The sequence below is a fragment of the Esox lucius genome, chromosome 7 (assembly GCF_011004845.1).
Source record: "Esox lucius isolate fEsoLuc1 chromosome 7, fEsoLuc1.pri, whole genome shotgun sequence".
In the NCBI taxonomy this organism is placed as follows: domain Eukaryota; kingdom Metazoa; phylum Chordata; class Actinopteri; order Esociformes; family Esocidae; genus Esox; species Esox lucius.
This window is the reverse complement of record NC_047575.1, coordinates 40,838,558-40,856,303: the sequence shown is the minus strand read 5'-3', so window position 1 is coordinate 40,856,303 and position 17,746 is coordinate 40,838,558. Positions and strand designations below refer to the sequence as shown.

The 17,746-nt window shown below is 40.4% G+C and overlaps 1 protein-coding gene across 2 annotated transcripts; it reads right to left on the bottom strand.

The window, feature by feature from the left end:
- Positions 1–743: 743 nt before the first annotated feature.
- Positions 744–17,455, bottom strand: LOC105011174 (F-box only protein 6-like). Of its 2 annotated transcripts, XM_010871011.5 has the most exons (12): positions 16,994–17,455; positions 14,390–14,548; positions 13,820–13,912; positions 13,304–13,442; positions 13,036–13,216; positions 12,266–12,310; positions 6,477–6,512; positions 4,504–4,518; positions 3,686–3,718; positions 3,278–3,343; positions 1,962–2,024; positions 744–1,385 (listed from the first exon to the last, which is right to left on the bottom strand). In XM_010871011.5, the coding sequence occupies exons 2-12, from the start codon at positions 14,509–14,511 to the stop codon at positions 1,219–1,221; spliced, it is 960 nt and encodes a 319-aa protein (XP_010869313.2). In that variant the 5' UTR covers positions 14,512–14,548; positions 16,994–17,455; the 3' UTR covers positions 744–1,218. The 2 variants fall into 2 exon arrangements, with proteins under 2 accessions (XP_010869313.2, XP_019903477.2); XM_020047918.3 differs by lacking the exons at positions 14,390–14,548; positions 16,994–17,455 and adding an exon at positions 15,670–15,862.
- Positions 17,456–17,746: the final 291 nt, after the last annotated feature.

The following is a 17,746-nucleotide window of genomic DNA, read 5'->3' as shown; positions in this document are numbered from 1 at the left end:
TGATAAAAACCTGCAACTATATTCACGTGGATGATGTGTGAGGTCGACACAGTGGGAGAAAACAAATCATATTATTCCAAGTGACATGAATGTGGTGTCAAATTTAAGAAGAGGATTGGCTCTTAAGTTAACTTGTAATTTTCATTTGCTCTTTTTTTTTGTGCTGTATCTGTTTGTTTGAAATGTGTGAGAAAATAGGATTTTGATATGTCTGTGTGTGTGCACTAACTGTGTGTGAGTATATGTATGTGTGTGTGCACTAAGTGTGTGTGAGTATATGTCTGTGTGTGTGCACTAACTGTGTGTGAGTATATGTATGTGTGTGTGCACTAAGTGTGTGTGAGTATATGTCTGTGTGTGTGCACTAACTGTGTGTGAGTATATGTATGTGTGTGTGCACTAAGTGTGTGTGAGTATATGAATGTGTGTGTGCACTAACTGTGTGTGAGTATATGTATGTGTGTGTGCACTAAGTGTGTGTGAGTATATGTATGTGTGTGTGCACTAAGTGTGTGTGAGTATATGAATGTGTGTGTGCACTAAGTGTGTGTGAGTATATGTATGTGTGTGTGCACTAAGTGTGTGTGAGTATATGTATGTGTGTGTGCACTAAGTGTGTGTGAGTATATGTATGTGTGTGCACTAAGTGTGTGTGAGTATATGAATGTGTGTGTGCACTAAGTGTGTGTGCATTTCAATGGCTGAACATGGCAACACATAAGGGCACAACTGCTAATGACATATTCAGTCAAAGTGTTTTATTTATATACTGAACATCATAGTGTGTACTGCATTTGTCAGTACCAGTGAGGTATTCAAAGATGAATAAGTGATGCATGAATTAAGTACATGGTGCAGGAAGCCTAAAACATAATGTCCTCAGATGTGGTCACAGGGTCTCAGGAGGTTAAATCTACAGCAGCTTTCTAGAATTCTGTTGGGGTCTAAGTGAGTTTCATGCACCATGATGAACAGAAGCTTGTTATTAGGCTACAACAATATGTACCTTCAGTTACAAAACTTTATTGCACATATCCTTCCATAACAACCTCATCTGTTGTTGCATCCAGCACATGATTGGGGACTGTACAAGGTTCTAGTTCATACACATGAAACACAATGAAGGTTAATGCAATGATATAAATGATATATATGGATGTGATATAAATGACATAAATGGATGTGATGATATTTGGCTCATTTTAACTAGTGATTCATTTACTTATGTTTACATATAGGTGTCTTTTTCCAAACAGCATTACTATGACACTCTCTCTGGCCATCAGGTGTATAATACAAATTGTATTTGTAAGTTAGTACCATTTGATTGTTGTCTCTGATAGAGTCTCCATCATCAACAACTGGCTTCTCTCTGCATTTATCAACTGAAAAACAAATACATCTCATCTCAGGATAACAAGAAAAATGTCCACAAAGTTCTAAAACAGTTAATCTCATCAAGCAGGCTAACGGCAAGTGAGAATAACCCTGATAACTATACACATCATCTAGAAACAATGAATTATGATGAACATGTCATGTAATCATGATATCATGACTTAGGCCATGTAACAGTCAGATGACAATGTTATTCATAAAGACATAAAACCTTTTTCAAAACATTATCAAAGCATTTAAATATTTGTTACACATTCTATAACATTATACTGGCAGTATTTAAGCAGGCCTACATTGATTAATTTCTAGTAACAGGAATAGCTAGTATTTGTGCCACTAAATAAAAAAGTATTAAAATGTGACCTCTAGGGTGGTCCTGTGGTCTAAGCTATGGTTAATATCTGGCCCACTGCTCTTTCAGTGAAACCATCTCCTCTATCTTTCCCACAGACTCTATTACAAGATGAAGGATAACTAAATCCAAACAATGTACTCTATCATTAAGGTTATAATAATAAAGAACAATGGTGAAAAGTAGGATACAGAGAAGTAAACGTAAATACCAGATAAAAAGGGATCTGATCCATTAGGTTCTGGTCTGCTAGTGGGTCCCTGGGCCTTCTCATCTGTTGATGGAAAAAGTTAAAGTATAAACTGTATGACAATGGACCTGCTAGGAAATGTGGCATTGCACATTGGAAACTGCCAGCCCACAACATTCTACAGCATTTGTTGTTTTTGTTAGTAGCTCTTACTTGTGGGAGTTAGGCTATGAAGCCTTATAGGCCTGTTACACCTTCCATTAATAATGTACACATTCGCAGGGGTTTCCAACCTTCTTCCTCCAAGGAACCCATTTTACATTTGATCTATTTTGAGTAGCCCCAGGCTGGGAACCCCTGTGCTAAGCCTTAAAGGCAGTGGCACAATTGTTGTTCGCATTACTCTACCACTGTTCGCCAAATCACCTCATGCTGGTTTTTGTTGACCACCCACCACTAGCGATCAGCATTTATTGCTAAGTCCAGGGACATTTTCATTCCCAGTTCGTCCCTGTAGTGAAATACAAACTCTTTTGTACATAGTAAACTAGTATGCCAGTATTGGGACCGATTGGGACATACTGCCTCGTCAGAAATGTGTGTCTCGATATTAGATCATTTTGTCATTCATTAATATCACGCCAAGTTTTAATATTTAGCTAGACACCATTAATCATTGTGTTAAACTGAAATTAAGTTTACTTCCCCCACAAAGAGCATCTATAAACTGTATGGCTTTTTGCCACTGGCTGTTTTAACAGCTTATTAGCCAGTGATAGGCCTACTAGTATCTACTTACTACTTGGAACAGTCATAAGAATTGAGACTGAAGATTCACTTTAAACTGCCAAAGCTATTACATTTTATGGCAGAACAACGTTAGTTTTTCTTTCATTCGTGAGAGTGACAATAACTGACATTTTCGTCAAGTGAAAAGACAAGAGAATCGTGGAAACCCCACCTCTTTTACTGCACAAGGGGTTGTGATCTTTATTACCCCAAAAAACATGCACGGATGCATACTTTTAGGCTTACTATGACGTAGCTATTGAAGGATGTAGCAAAATAAAATCTATCCTGAATGCATCATTTGTTTTGTCTGTGGTGAGGCTCGAACAACAGTCACCTACATGGCAGTCTGTGTCTCTAACCACTACGCTATATAACAATAGTCACTCACTCAGTCAGCCAGTCACTAAGTAAGAGTCATTCACTCTTCTTGGCCGGCTCACTCACTCAGCGAGTTAGAGACATTCACTCTTCTTGTCTGGCTACGCTTACGCGGTCTGGCAAAAATATAACATACTGAAAAGACACACTCTCCCCTGCCAACTTACAGTTCTGGGCGTCACCAGCGTTTCTTTTACTTTCCAAGGACTCATCAGATCTTTCAGGACTGGCACCTATAAAACAAAATGGAGGAGGGTTATGCTTTTTAAAAATTTCAGTCAGGGGAAAGGTTTTGCATGATTTGTTCTACTAGTCGCAAAGAGGGTCATATAATTTGGAATCAATGTGTTCAATGTTATTCATGACAACATGCTTATTTTACAGTAACAGAGTAGCTGGAGTCCTGGACTCAGCCTACCAAGCAGGCAGTCAAATGCATCTTTGCAATACAGAATTACAGGGAAACACATGTTTCAACCCTACTGACAATCCATACCTCTGTTTCTGCACCTCCCAGATTGCTGAAAAAGTGACAATGTTCACGTTTTATGCAGATTTTGAAAGTGCCCACTTACCATCAAACACAGTGGATTCCTCTGAATCACTGTCTACAAGATAAAAACAGAATGATTACGAAACTGTTTATTAGCATATTAGGATGTTCATTAGCTAGTTCACATGCAACAGCAACTCTTCATGGGAAATTAGTGCACACTAGGTTCGGCTCAGCGACAGCTCACCAGAGATTGAGCGTTTTGCGAGTTGAGCGAGCGGACAGTGTGCACGTAGCATTAGAGGAAAACAGTGGCACAAATAAAGTGGTTGAGTTCCACTGCCACACAACCACCAAGGAATACACACACGCACTGCATTCACAGCCGACAGAGCCTGATAGTCTTTCAGACCCATTGCACTTTCAGAGTAGGCAAAATGCAGTGATAATTATTAGTACTGTTACAGCAATATTATAGTTACGTTTTTTTATATTAAAACAAATATGACAATAAAACAAAAATACATAATTCTTTCAATTCCATGTTTATGTCGGAATCAGGCCCAGGACTAAATGTCTTTGTGTCTGAATCAGACATTGTGGCTAATCTATTTCATATGCCATTGGCATTGCTTATGGGGAAACAAAACTGGGGGGACACAGATTCTATCTGAGGGGGCATTGCCCCTTTTTTCCCCCTTGTGGAGTCGGGCCTGGTCTGTTTTTCATGTTTATGTCTGGATTCCGTGATTCCGTCTGCATTCGCCATGACGTGGAATTTATAGGGGCCTTGAGGAGTATAGACTCTATGACATGTTTCTTTATTTAAAGCTACATTTGCTATGTGCGTGAGGTACCCCCTGTGGCAGCTGGTGTGTCATGTAGGAACTGACCAATTACCTGAGTTGCCCCAATCTGCAGAGAAAAACAAGGAAATATGATTACAAAACAGCAACAGTTTATTAGCTTATAAAGACCCACATTAGCTATTTCACATCCAGCAGTCTTGGTGATTCACACATGTTAAAATAAAATAAATGTATAACAAAGGGCTTCAAGAAGACTATAATATTTGTTTATTAGGCCTTGACTGCAAATACAACACATCGATGATTTCCACAAAGGGTATGGAAACACTGTTCTAGAGACAGATAAGGCTATTGCGGAACCTATTATCAGTTACGGGCACTTGAATGTCTGAACGCTGCATTCCACAGTAAGATCTGCTTATCCAGTACCACCTCTAGTCTTTGATTGCGCTGCTCCACATAACCAGCTGTTTTTAGAGCTGAGCGCTTCTTCTGCCCAACAGATTATAGCAGCCGTAGGCTGCAGGTGCATATCTACAGATGTTTTGATCAGGGGGTGCAGATATTGGCAGGGGGCGGGACCCTATACAACAGATCTAAAACAGAGGGATGAGGCGCGCGCATCGTTAGTAGAGGAGCACGTCTCACCGACATACAGATGAACTGAGCGCACGCATCAGTAGCAGACAATTTGGATTCTCATCAGGGGGTGCCGAGGTTGTGAAGGGGCGGGGCAGCAGCACCCACAGCAATCCTACTGAAGGCTTCAGGATGCATTTTGTTGTTAAACTCAAAAAACCCAGTGGAAGTCACCTAGATAATATGACCTTTGGGTCATATTGTTTTTATTCTAGGTTTTGTTTTAATGCTACTGTATTTTTACATTTTCTATTTTATTTGTAAAGCACATTGAATTGCTTCTGTGTATTGTGTTATATAAATAATTTTGCTTGCTAATAAGCTACCCTCACCCCTTCTGATGAAACCAGTGTCCACAGTGACTCCATCCTGTTTCAGTTCAGTATATCCCCATCAGGATGGGGAAACAGTCCAAACCTGCACCCCTACACCCCCATCTCAGTCCCTAGTTCTTACTCTGCTAAAGTTAATGTGCGGGGGGACTAGGGTCTGTCTGAATTCTATGCTGGGGTATCATTTTTAATCTAAGGAATGCCATCACCGTCCCAGTCCATAGGCCTCTGGGTCAACACTGTCCCTGTCCACAGCCTTCTGGGTCAACACCGTCCCTGTCCATAGGCCTCTGGGTCAACACCGTCCCTGTCCATAGGCCTCTGGGTCATCACCGTCCCTGTCCATAGGCCTCTGGGTCAACACCGTCCCTGTCCATAGGCCTCTGGGTCAACACCGTCCCTATCCACAGCCCTCTGGGTCAACACCGTCCCTGTCCGCGTTGTTGTGCTGATGTCCTGGATTCTGCTTCCTATTTTGGGTTTTATGCTGGGTATCTGTATAAGAACTTTATTGTAAAGCACTACTGATTTAAAAATGGTTGATTGATGAGCATAGATCAGGGCAGCCCTACATTTTATTACTTTTATTGCGACAGTGTTTAGTTGTGGAGAGAAGTAAATTCTGTACATTTGGTAATGAATAAATAGTTATCAGCTCATGGCTGTCAGTGACTTAAAGAGACTGGATGAGCAAACATTTTCAACCATTAGAAAGATGGTCAACAACGTTGTCATTTAGCAGACCGTCCATGCTTATTTCCCACTGACAGGGTCTCAAACGCAACAGTCTGGCTGTAGGGTCCAGGTAGACCCACCTGAGGTCATTCACCCCTGACCTCTCTCATCACCTTCTCCAAGAAGATAAACATTATCATTATGGGGGATTTCATGCCAAACACCCATCATTAAATAACAAATCTATCAACCCACTAAATCCTGGATCAGAATGAGCTTGTCTGAATGAAGAAAATGAGGTCACTTTCTACTCAACATATATCAACCTTACTTACAATTTGGAATTGTTTCTGCACCTCCCAGCTTGCTGACAAAGTAAACATGTTTAGTATGTAGAAATGTAGGAAGTGACTATTACCAAAACTACACCCAATTCCTTCAATCAAATCTTGATCTGAAATAAAGAGAAATACAAAAATATGATTACAATACAGCACACTGGCAAAACAAGTAGGTTATGATTTCTTTTAAGAAAAACATTACATAGATGGTTTTGTTTTTCTGGTAACTGTACTAAGAATATATTCTTATTTACAGCATGAAACAGAAATGTCTCATGCACATGAACCATTGTTCAGTACTTTATAGAAGCGGCTTGGCCGCTTTTAAGCCTTCGGCTTTCTAACAAAACCTCATTGTATTTTGCTCTGTTCATCCTCCCCTCAGTACTGAGTAGTCTCCCAGTCCCTTCTGTTGACAAGCATCCCCATAGCATGATCCTCCTACCACCAGAGTTAGAGAGTAACAGATTACAAAAAAAATAGTTTTACAGTTTTACATCCGCTACGTTACCAGCTAAAATACTGTGATCGAATTACAGACACCTTTGAAAAACAAATATGATTACTTCTTGGATTAATTCAATTGAAAAATAATTTGTGTGCAAAATAATTCAAAAACACACGTTGCATGTTTGATATTTTTATTTGAACCCAAATAACATTTGCGAGTCTCAGTTATTTTTTGTGAGATCATCCTGCGCGCAAATGTGGGCTGGCATAACCAGATTAGTGACTGATGAAGCGCTGGTAAAAACAGGGTATGTCTACGATAATATAGTCAGATTTAGTAACCTCCAACCCCATCTCCAAAAAAGTTGGGACGCTGCGTAAAATGCAAATGAGAACAGGATTCAATGATGTGCAAATCATTTAATCCCTATATTTAATTGAAAATAGTACAAAGACAACATATCAAATGTTTTTTGGAAAAATATATGCCCATTTTAAATTTGATGTCAGTATGACGTTTTTCAAAAAATCTGGGACAGGGCCAAGTTTATTACTGTGTTGCATCTCCTCTTCTTTTATAAAATCTCTAGTTGTAAGCATTTGGGAACTGAGGAGACTGAAGTTCAGCAGTTCAGGGTCTCCTTAGTCGCCTCTATTCTAGCTTTTATGAAACGTGTTACTGGTATCAAATTCAAAGTGGGCATATACACTCACCTAAAGGATTATTAGGAACACCTGTTCAATTTCTCATTAATGCAATTATCCAATCAACCAATCACATGGCAGTTGCTTCAATGCATTTAGGGGTGTGGTCCTGGTCAAGACAATCTCCTGAACTCCAAACTGAATGTCAATGGGAAAGAAAGGTGATTTAAGCAATTTTGAGCGTGGCATGGTTGTTGGTGCCAGACGAGCCGGTCTGAGTATTTCACAATCTGCTCAGTTACTGGGATTTTCACGCATAACCATTTCTAGGGTTTACAAAGAATGGTGTGAAAAGGGAAAACATCCAGTATGCGGCAGTCCTGTGGGCGAAAATGCCTTGTTGATGCTAGAGGTCAGAGGAGAATGGGCCAACTGATTGAAGCTGATAGAAGAGCAACTTTGACTGAAATAACCACTCGTTACAACCGAGGTATGCAGCACAGCATTTGTGAAGCCATAACACGCACAACCTTGAGGCGGATGGGCTACAACAGCAGAAGACCCCACCGGGTACCACTCAACTCCACTACAAATAGGAAAAAGAGGCTACAATTTGCACAAGCTCACCAAAATTGGACAGTTGAAGACTGGAAGAATGTTGCCTGGTCTGATGAGTCTCGATTTCTGTTGAGACATTCAGAAACGGGTTGTATATCGACCCATCTTTCTCAGAACAATGATATGCGATACTACACCTGATGTTTTATCTTTTTCAGATACGACTTGTTTAGAAGATTAGGCAGCTATTTGTCAGATAGCAGTAAAATAGCACCGCCTCCAAGATAAAACATTATATGGAATTGTCATTGTCTGCAGACGAAATTGAATTTAAGCTAAGAGTGCAGGTGTATAATCACAGTTGACTTCTGCAACGAGCGTTTTGAAAATAAATTTGCGGTTAAAAAGTAACAGTAATTATAAATTTAAAATCAATCATTGATAACAATATACAAAAACACACATCGATAATAATAACTATACAACTATACAACCGTAGTGCAATGTAAAAGTGACAGGTGTGAATGATATAAGTGACCGGTGTGCATGAAATAAGTAGCAGAGGTGCATGATATAAGTGACAGGAGTGCATGGACTATGGATGGAAGGGAAGATGGGTTCCCGAGTTGAGCAGCCTTACAGCCGGTGGAAAGAAACTGTCCCGTAGCCTGTTTGTTTTGGACTGAATACTCCTGTACCTTCTGCCTGATGACAGCTTGGTAAACAGTCCATGGCATGGGTGGCTGGGATCTGTAATGATCCGTTTGCTCCTCCTCCTACGCCTCTCTGTGTACAGATCTTGCAGGGATGTCAGGTCAGACCTTGTGATGCTCTCTGCTGTTTTAATCACCCTCTGAAGCGCTTTACAGTCGAGGGCGGTGCAGCTGCCATACCAGGCGGTGACACAGCCGGTCAGGATACTCTCAATAGTGCATCCATATAATTTGGTGAGTATCCTGGAATCCATGCCAAATCTCCTTAGCTCATCCATTTCATGGCCTCCTTCACCACGATGTTAGAGTGATGAGACCAGGTCAAGTCATCGCTGATGTTGACACCAAGGAACCGGATGTTGTTGTTAGAAATCAGCGGTTTCGTATAGTGGTCAAATAATGTAGAACCCGTATCAAATCGAGGGAGAAGCTAGCATATACATTAAGGGCGTTTCTAGCAAAGACCATGTTTTTAGAAGTCAACCACCATGCCATATGGCCATCGTAAACATTCCTATGGTCATTAGAGCACAACCAACAGAGAGATAATCTAAACAGAGATGTTTCTGTTGTTCCCATTCTTAGGCACATGCACTTCCAATGAAACGTACATTCATATTGTAATTGTTAATGCTCAGATTTCACATTGTGAACTCTCTCTACTGCAGACCCATTGATGTGTATGGGGGCGTGGTCTCCCCGCCGCTGCTTCCTGTGATCAACAATCATCTCTTTCGTTTTGCTGATATTGAGCTGGAGGTTGTTATCCTGACACCACGAAGTCAGTGACCTTACTTCGTCCCTATAGGCTGACTCGTCTTTGTCAGAGCTCAGGCCTATGATGGTGGCGTCATCAGCTAACTTAACGATGGTGTTGGAGATGCGGGTTGGCAGGCAGTCGTGGGTGAAGAGAGAGTACAGGAGCGGGCTCAACACACAGCCCTGGGGGGAATCCGTACTCAGAGTCAGTGAGGAGGTGGTGTTGCCCATCCGCACCACCTGGCGTCTGCCCGTCAGGAAGTTCAGAATCCGTCTGCGCATTGTGGGGTCGAGACCCAGATCCCTGACCTTAACCGCCAGCTTGTGGGGCACAATGGTGTTGAAGGCTGAGCTGTAGTCAATGAACAGCATTCTCACATGTGTGTTCCTTTTGTCCGGATGAGAGAGTGCAGAATGGAGGGTCAGAGCTATGGTGTTCTCTGTGGATCTGTTTTGTCTGTAGGCAAACTGTAGCGGGTCAAGTGTTGCAGGCATGGAGTCTGTGACGTGTGTTTTAACTTGCCGCTCAAAGCACTTCATGACGATATGTGTGTGAGGGGTTCACGATTGCGACCTTGCATTAACACGCCTGGGGTTTTTGCAATGTTTTGACAATGTTGGTGGTTGTGAAGGAAAACATTTGATTACTGCAAATATAGTGTACTTGCGAAAAGCTACGGATTTCTTGATTTTTATATACAATAATGTCAAATAGAAAAATTGCCATTTCTACTTCAACAATGTTTTGAAGCAATAAAAAAACATGAATAAAACACAAATAACTGAATAGGCTTACAAAACTTTATATTTTGGGTTATGTTCAGAAGTCAGATTCTAGAAGATCAAAGGTTATTAGTTTTATTGCAATGACTGAATATGTGACAGGCCTTTAACTTGTAGAGATGTAGCCCAATCACATTGAAGTAGAAAGCTATGGCACTGTACATAACTGTCATCGGTGTGTCAGGGTGTGTGAATAAAGGAGCCAAACGCAGGGAGGTAGTTAATCTTCTTTCTTTCTTAAACGAAAAAATGGCACGCGTAACAACAAGAGCGCAAGAGCGCAAAAGCGTGCAATAGTCTTGCAATACAACACCAAACATAGAACAATACCACACAAAGACGCCCAGAAACAAGGGAACTAATATAGGCAACCTAATGAGGGAATGGACACCAGGTGTGTGCAATAACAAGACAGGACAGTGCCGTGGGAGGAGGAGCGGCGTGGCTAGAAGGCCGGCGATGACGCGCACCGAACACCACGTCGGGGGGGGTGGCGCGCGTCCTCCATGCGCGTCCTCGTTACAATAACTCATAAGGTAAAATGCTATTTCTGTTTTTGGCCAACTATGTAAACTCTAACTTTGATTGATACTGTAAAAGGTATTATATTGGAAATATTCCTGTTTGTCTTCTAATGCCTCCATGATGTTTTCATTTGAGTATTTGTTTTTATGCTATTTTAAAATGTTTTATTTTTCTCTGTAAAGCACATTTAATTGCTTCTATGTATGAATTGTGCTATATAAATAAACTTGCTTGCTTAATATGAAAGTGATCAAATTACGTTACTGAGTTTGAGTAATCCAAAAGTTATGATACTGATTACAAATGTGGACATGTAACTTGTAACTGTAATGGATTACATTTAAAAAGTAACCTACCCAACCCTACCTACCACCATGATTTATCATAGGGAGGATACTAGCCAGTTGTCTCATCTGACCATAGAAATGTTTCCTTCATGCCCTCAGTCTTTCAGCTGGCATGTTGAATGCCTTTCAATCAGGAGTGGCTTCCATTTTGGTCACCTACCTGACCAAGGCCCTTCTTGCTACTTAGTTTGGCCAGAAGGTCAGCTCTAGGAAGAGTATTGTGCTATCCATACTTTTTCCATTTCACAATGATGGAGCCCATGATTATGCTCTTGGTAACTTTAAACTTTCATCTGCCAACTGTTGGTATAGCATCTCAACATTAGGACATTTTGTCTCGCATTCACATCACGCCAAGTTTGAATATTTCGCTAGACATCATTATGCATTCTGTTAAACTGAGTAAAGTTTCTTATTAAGTTTACCTCCACTGCAAATAGCATCTATAAAATGTATAGCTTTTGCCACTTTACACTTCTGAAACTTTACACTGCCAAAACGATTTTCGATTTTCTTTCATTCATGAATGACATTGATACAATAACTCAATAAAGGTCACGATAACTGACTTTTTCATCAAGTGAAAAGACGAGAGAATCGTGGAAACCCCTACACTTTCACTGCCCAAGGGGTTTTGATACAGCCTATATTACCCCAAAAAGCATGCACGGATGGATACTTCGAAAATCCACCAGAAATAGTTGCAATTTAACCGTAAACAGTTTTAGTTTAGGCTTAGAATAACATAGTTACTGAAGGTTGTTTCCAACTAAGTGTTTGTCCACCCAGAATAAATCCTAAGGTGTAATGTGTTTTGGCTGCGACGAGATTCGAACGTGGGACCTGTTGTTTGTAGGTCTGCGTCTCTAACCAATACACTATTTAACAAGGGGTAGTCAGTCAGTTACTCACTCAGTCAGCAAGAAACATTCGCTCTTCTTGGCCGGCTCCGCTTACGCGGTCCGGCAAAAAATTTGGTGCTCCTAAATTGAATGTGGTTTCATTTTTATCTTTATCCCAATATATTACTTTCGTAGCTAAAAAATATATACTGATATGTTGAATCAATCCCACAAGACAACTTACAGAATTCAAGTTCATCACTGTCACAAGATTCTTCAGGTCTGGCACCTGTAAAACAACACGGGGGGATACAGCAGTTTGCGCACATGTTATTTTCTAGCTTTCTTTCATTTCTTTTTGTTAGCATACTGAGATTGGTAAGAAGATTTTGCACCTCCTGCCACATATTAGTTCATCAATTTATTAGAAAACAATGCTCAACAATACTCATATACAAATGTCTTGGTTCTAGGTTCTGCTTTTCTGGGACCCCTCCCTTCCATCATGTGATCGTGTGTTTGATAGTACCAACTACAACGTCATTGGTAATGACAAAAGGAAACACATAACCAATCAGGTGGAGGCAGGAGTGATCCCCGATGTCAGCTGATGCGTAGCTGGCCATTGACCAATCTGGTTTCCTATCTGAACTGGCCATGATGACAGAATAGAATCTGATTGGTGGATGAGCCCTGTGATTATTCAGTTTCAGAGGATGAGATACACCTAAGGTAGCAGGCTTGGTTTCTATGGTTTCTTATCAGGCAACATTTCCTGCATTCTTTCTGGAGCCGAAGACCCTGACCCTGTTTGCCAAAGTTTTGGTTTGACAGGGCTTACTAAGTGTTTTCTGCAATACCCCTCAGAACAAACATTTTCTCTATAGACTAATGTAACAGACAGAAGCCATCCAGCAATGTAGTCACTAAACACAGAGACTTGCCAGTCAGAGTATGTGGAAAGTGATTAGTGATACAAGGCTAAACATCTAGAAGTAAATTATTCTCCTATACCGTTTCCAGCTGGGTTCTTCAGGAGATTCCTGGCTGGAGAAGCTTGCGTGGTCTCTATAGTAACAGAGCTGCCAGTGACTCTGACTCCATAATGGCCTTTCCACCACTTGGTGTCTTTTCCTCCGTGTTCAAACGAGATGAAGCGCAGGCCGGGACCGTAGTCAGAGAAGCTGTTGCTCACCTGGAACCGAACAGAGAAGATGAATAAATGTGACAAGAAACAGACGAAACGTGATGATATGATATTTTGAACCATTTCCAACATTACCTGTCTCCAGGACATATTATCACGAAGTGGGTCGAGGGTGACTGGTTCTGGTTTAAATTCCTGAATCACTTTCTTCTTCTTATCCAACAGACGCACAGTCAACTTGTAGATGCATCCAAAGCATCCTAACCCACTGTAGCTACAGACACAAACACGCATGATTGGTGTTGAGCAGAGTTACAACTACTGTTCTAAAAGGGTGTTTATGTGTGTGTGTGTGTGTGTGTGTGTGTGTGAGAGAGAGTGAGAATCTGGTTTTACTGTAAATGTAGGGACCAGAACTTGCCAAAAACCTTTTTTAGCCAGTCCCCACAAAGAGGCTATTTCCAGATGAGGTGTTGGGCATACAGTTAATTTGAGCTAGTGTTAGAATTGTCGTTAGTTTTAGGCCTTATGATTTAAGTTTGGGTTTTTATGTAATGGTTTGGTTATTGAGGTTAGGTTTCGGGTTAGGGCAAGGAATAATAGACACATTTTTATGGTCTCATCAAAGACAGAAAAGCAAATGTGTCTTACTAGTCTTTCACAGTGACAGCTGGCTGGGCATCGAGGTATTCAGGAGAAAAGCCCTCTGCCAGTAGGTCAATCACCTGTTTCTTCAGACACAGCCTGACAGAGAGAGATATTCACACAAAAACCCAAAGATACATAACTGGAAAATCCCTGTCAGAAACAGAATCACCTTTAATCACTACAAACTCAGATTATTACAGGTTGTAATGGAGCTGCTAGAAGTAGACAAAACTACTCAAGTGACATACAGATATTAAAAAATGGATGGTGAGAATAAGATAATGAGATATGAGAAGTCAGTATAACCTCTACATTAAATTACAGTCAATGTGAACATTTACAGATTTATAGTTCCCGGGAGATGAGCAGAGTGTTGGGTGCCGTCACTCCATGTCACTGGTAAAGGACAGAGTGACTGTTATTCTTGCTCACGTGACAATGGTTTTAAAAGCACTGAGTTGTGGACGTTTGAGGAAGTTTCCACCAAATTTGCCACACCATTCATTTTAAATCCATAACGGGGTAGATTGGTTTTAAGGACAGGCTATTGGATGAATTTGCTTAGTTACTCACTCAAAGGAGGTGGCAAAGTATTTGGTCACTCTGTCGTCACCAAAGTTGTACCCACAGTCTTCGGGCAAATCTCCCACGCACCACCCATCCCCACCATTTCTTTTCAGCTTCCAAAAATCCATTTGCTCTGAGAGGAGTCTATGCAGAAAGACCAAATGCCTATGGAAAGAAATGGTTCCGTTTCAACAGGCTGAATGGACCAGTACTGTTGTTGGGAAGGTCGCCATGAGGGGTGGAGGCAGTGTTGCAAGGTCCCAGAAATTGACAACTCAAAACCCACACAAATGGAATGAAAACTAGCCCAATTTTACAGTGTCCACAGCATCAAGTGGCAAAAGGTTCTCATCAGAAAAGTTAAACTCCATGATGTCTTGCCAGCCCTGGAGTGTCTTCGGCAAAACCCAAGCAGGGACTGGTAAAAGTTCCGTTACAAGTTTTGCAGGATCAGGTCTGTCAAGTTGAAAGATTTTATTAAGTCAGTTGAACCCTAATAGCGAGCCATCTAGTGTCACAGTTGCAGAATCTTCAGCGGGCTTCCATCTACATTTATGGTTTTGTACAGTTCAGAATATCTTTGGAGACACTGGCCCTCATTTATCAAAAGTGCGTACACCAAATTTCCAGCGTACACCTGGCGTACACCCAAAACCACGGTGACTTTGAGATTTATCAATATGGACGTCGGCGTACGGCACTCTCAAATCCTACGCCAGCTCAGGATGTGGTGTACGCACGTTTTGAGTTAGTGCGGAAATGCGCAGAAAAAAATCCTAACGCACTGACAAACTAAAATATATGATATATTATGACCCACTGTAAAAAAAAAAAAAAAACTTCAGTGTTTAGTTTTGTCCAAACATGGACTTCAATGTTTAATTTGTGTGACTTTACCAAAGCATTTGATTTATATGTATTCCTTCAGATGCAAGCCTGTGCGCTTTACATGACGTTTCAGGGTTAGGCCCGGCAGTTGCGCACGGACTGGGTTCAGTAATAAAAAGCTTTTAATGACCAAAATATAATTCAGACTGACAAAATAATAAAAATGACATTCTTCTTCTTTTAAATAATAATAATAATAGAAATAATAATAATAACGACATTCCTCTTCTAAATAACAATAAACGTCATTAATAATAAATATCGTAAAATAATAAGACGAATATTACAAATTGTCATGCAATTATTAATGTGAATGAATGGTACTCCACATCACATCATCATCTTTTATTCCGCTTTTTAAACTGCCAAATGAAACAATTTTATTTCTTTCTACCTACCTGGTGATAGTCTCAATCAAAGTTTCTCTTTTTTTCCGTCTTCCGTGTGTCCATAGCGTAAAATGAGCGCGTGGGGGAAGTGGAGACTTGAATGTATAGGGGCGTGTTATTCTAATGACGGTCGTTTTCAGCCGCGGCATTTATCAAGGGCAGGTATTGCGTACAACTGGATTTTAAAGGTACGCACAGCTTCATAAATCAGGCGGTGAGAGTAAGCAAAATCTTACGCCAACATATACACCCGTTTCTACGCAAGAATGATAAATGAGGGCCATTATGTATGCTATCAAACTACATCACTGCGTCTGGTCCTGTCACACTTTAAATTGGATTATGGATTTAAAATCTGCCGTTTATTTTGTTGTCCATACCTGCCTATAGACCTGGTAACATCTGTAAACGTACTGTCTTCTGAACTACGTCAACACCATCAACAGCCCATTCACTACTAAATTCTTCTGAACTACCTCAACACCATCAACAACCCATTCACAACTACTGTCTTCTGAACTACCTCAACACCATCAACAGCCCATTCACAACTACTGTCTTCTGAACTACCTCAACACCATCAACAGCCCATTCACTACTACTGTCTTCTGAACTACCTCAACACCATCAACACTCCCTCTATTATTACTAAACACTTTGAATGTATCTGAATAATTCATTATATAAAAAGGACATGAATGTTCATTAATATTTAGATTATTATTGATTTTAAAGTTATTTAAAGATGATACTGAATTTAGCCTGACATACAAGAAACAAATATGAAACCAAAAGCATATTGAATGCAGTATACAACAGTGTATTAACTGTAAATAATGTAAATATATCTTTAGGTTTTGCCTAACGTTTGGGATGGCTGATGGCTATTTGACCTATAGTTGCATAATTAAAGAAGTTTACATGTACAACTTCTTAACCCTAAACCTATTTCTGGTCTCCAAATCCTCATGTTCTTTGTCTTTGTAGTCTATGCGTGACCTCCCTCCAGAGGGAATAAGACATAAAGCAGTTTGTTTTTCATAGTCCAACCCACAGCATTTCCGTACACCACGGTAGATTTTATTGAACTCCTTTGAAACTACACATCAATTAAGCTGCCTCTTCCTAAAGTTAGTTGAAAGCAAAACTAAGGTTATCGCCATGACATACAGGAAACGTGAAACAAGCTTAAAAAACCCCATATTGACTGTATACAACATCATAGGAATTGAAAACATGTTAAAATACATTTGTACATTTAGCTAATTCATCCTAACTCTTGGCGTGGCTGTTGACTATTCGGCCAACTCATATTTAAATAACACAAACTTACAGAGTTCTGTTGTGTTTGATGTGTGTTGATGGGTATTCCAGTCTGGTCTGCAAACATCACTTTCTGTTTCTCTTGTACATTTTTTTAGCAGCCTTTGGAGGGGTGATGAAATGCTCCTATCCCAACTTTATACAGGCATTTCAAATCAGCAGGCTCATTCATCAATACCGCATAAGTACAAATCTGTGCATATATGTACAGTCGTTTCTATAAATATGAACATTTGCTTGAGAATGTTTATGCTCTCGTTGCTTGCTCTTCGGGGTTTCAGGCGGGGTATCTGTAAAAGGCACTTTGTGACTGCTGATGAAAAATGGGCTGTACAAAATACATGTTATTCATTTGATTGATCACACACAGCCTTGGCCGTTCGAATGCCCAGTACCGAGTTGTGGAATAAATAAACTGCTTGTTAAATGGAGACTAGTTAATGCACTCCGCGATTCTGATCGCGACTGGTTGTAAAAGTGGCACTGTTGAGCCAAAAAGGGTCCCTGACAATGTTGTACTGTGTCATTGAGTACTGTGTTGTGTATTGTGTCATTGTGTACAGTGTACTGTGTTGTGTACTGTGTCATTGTGTACTGTGTTGTGTACTGTGTCATTGTGTACTGTGTTGTGTACTGTGTCATTGTGTACTGTGTTGTGTACTGTGTCATCGTGTACTGTGTTGTGTATTGTGTCATTGTGTATTGTGTCCTTGTGTACTGTGTTGTGTCATTGTGTATTGTGTCCTTGTGTACTGTGTTGTGT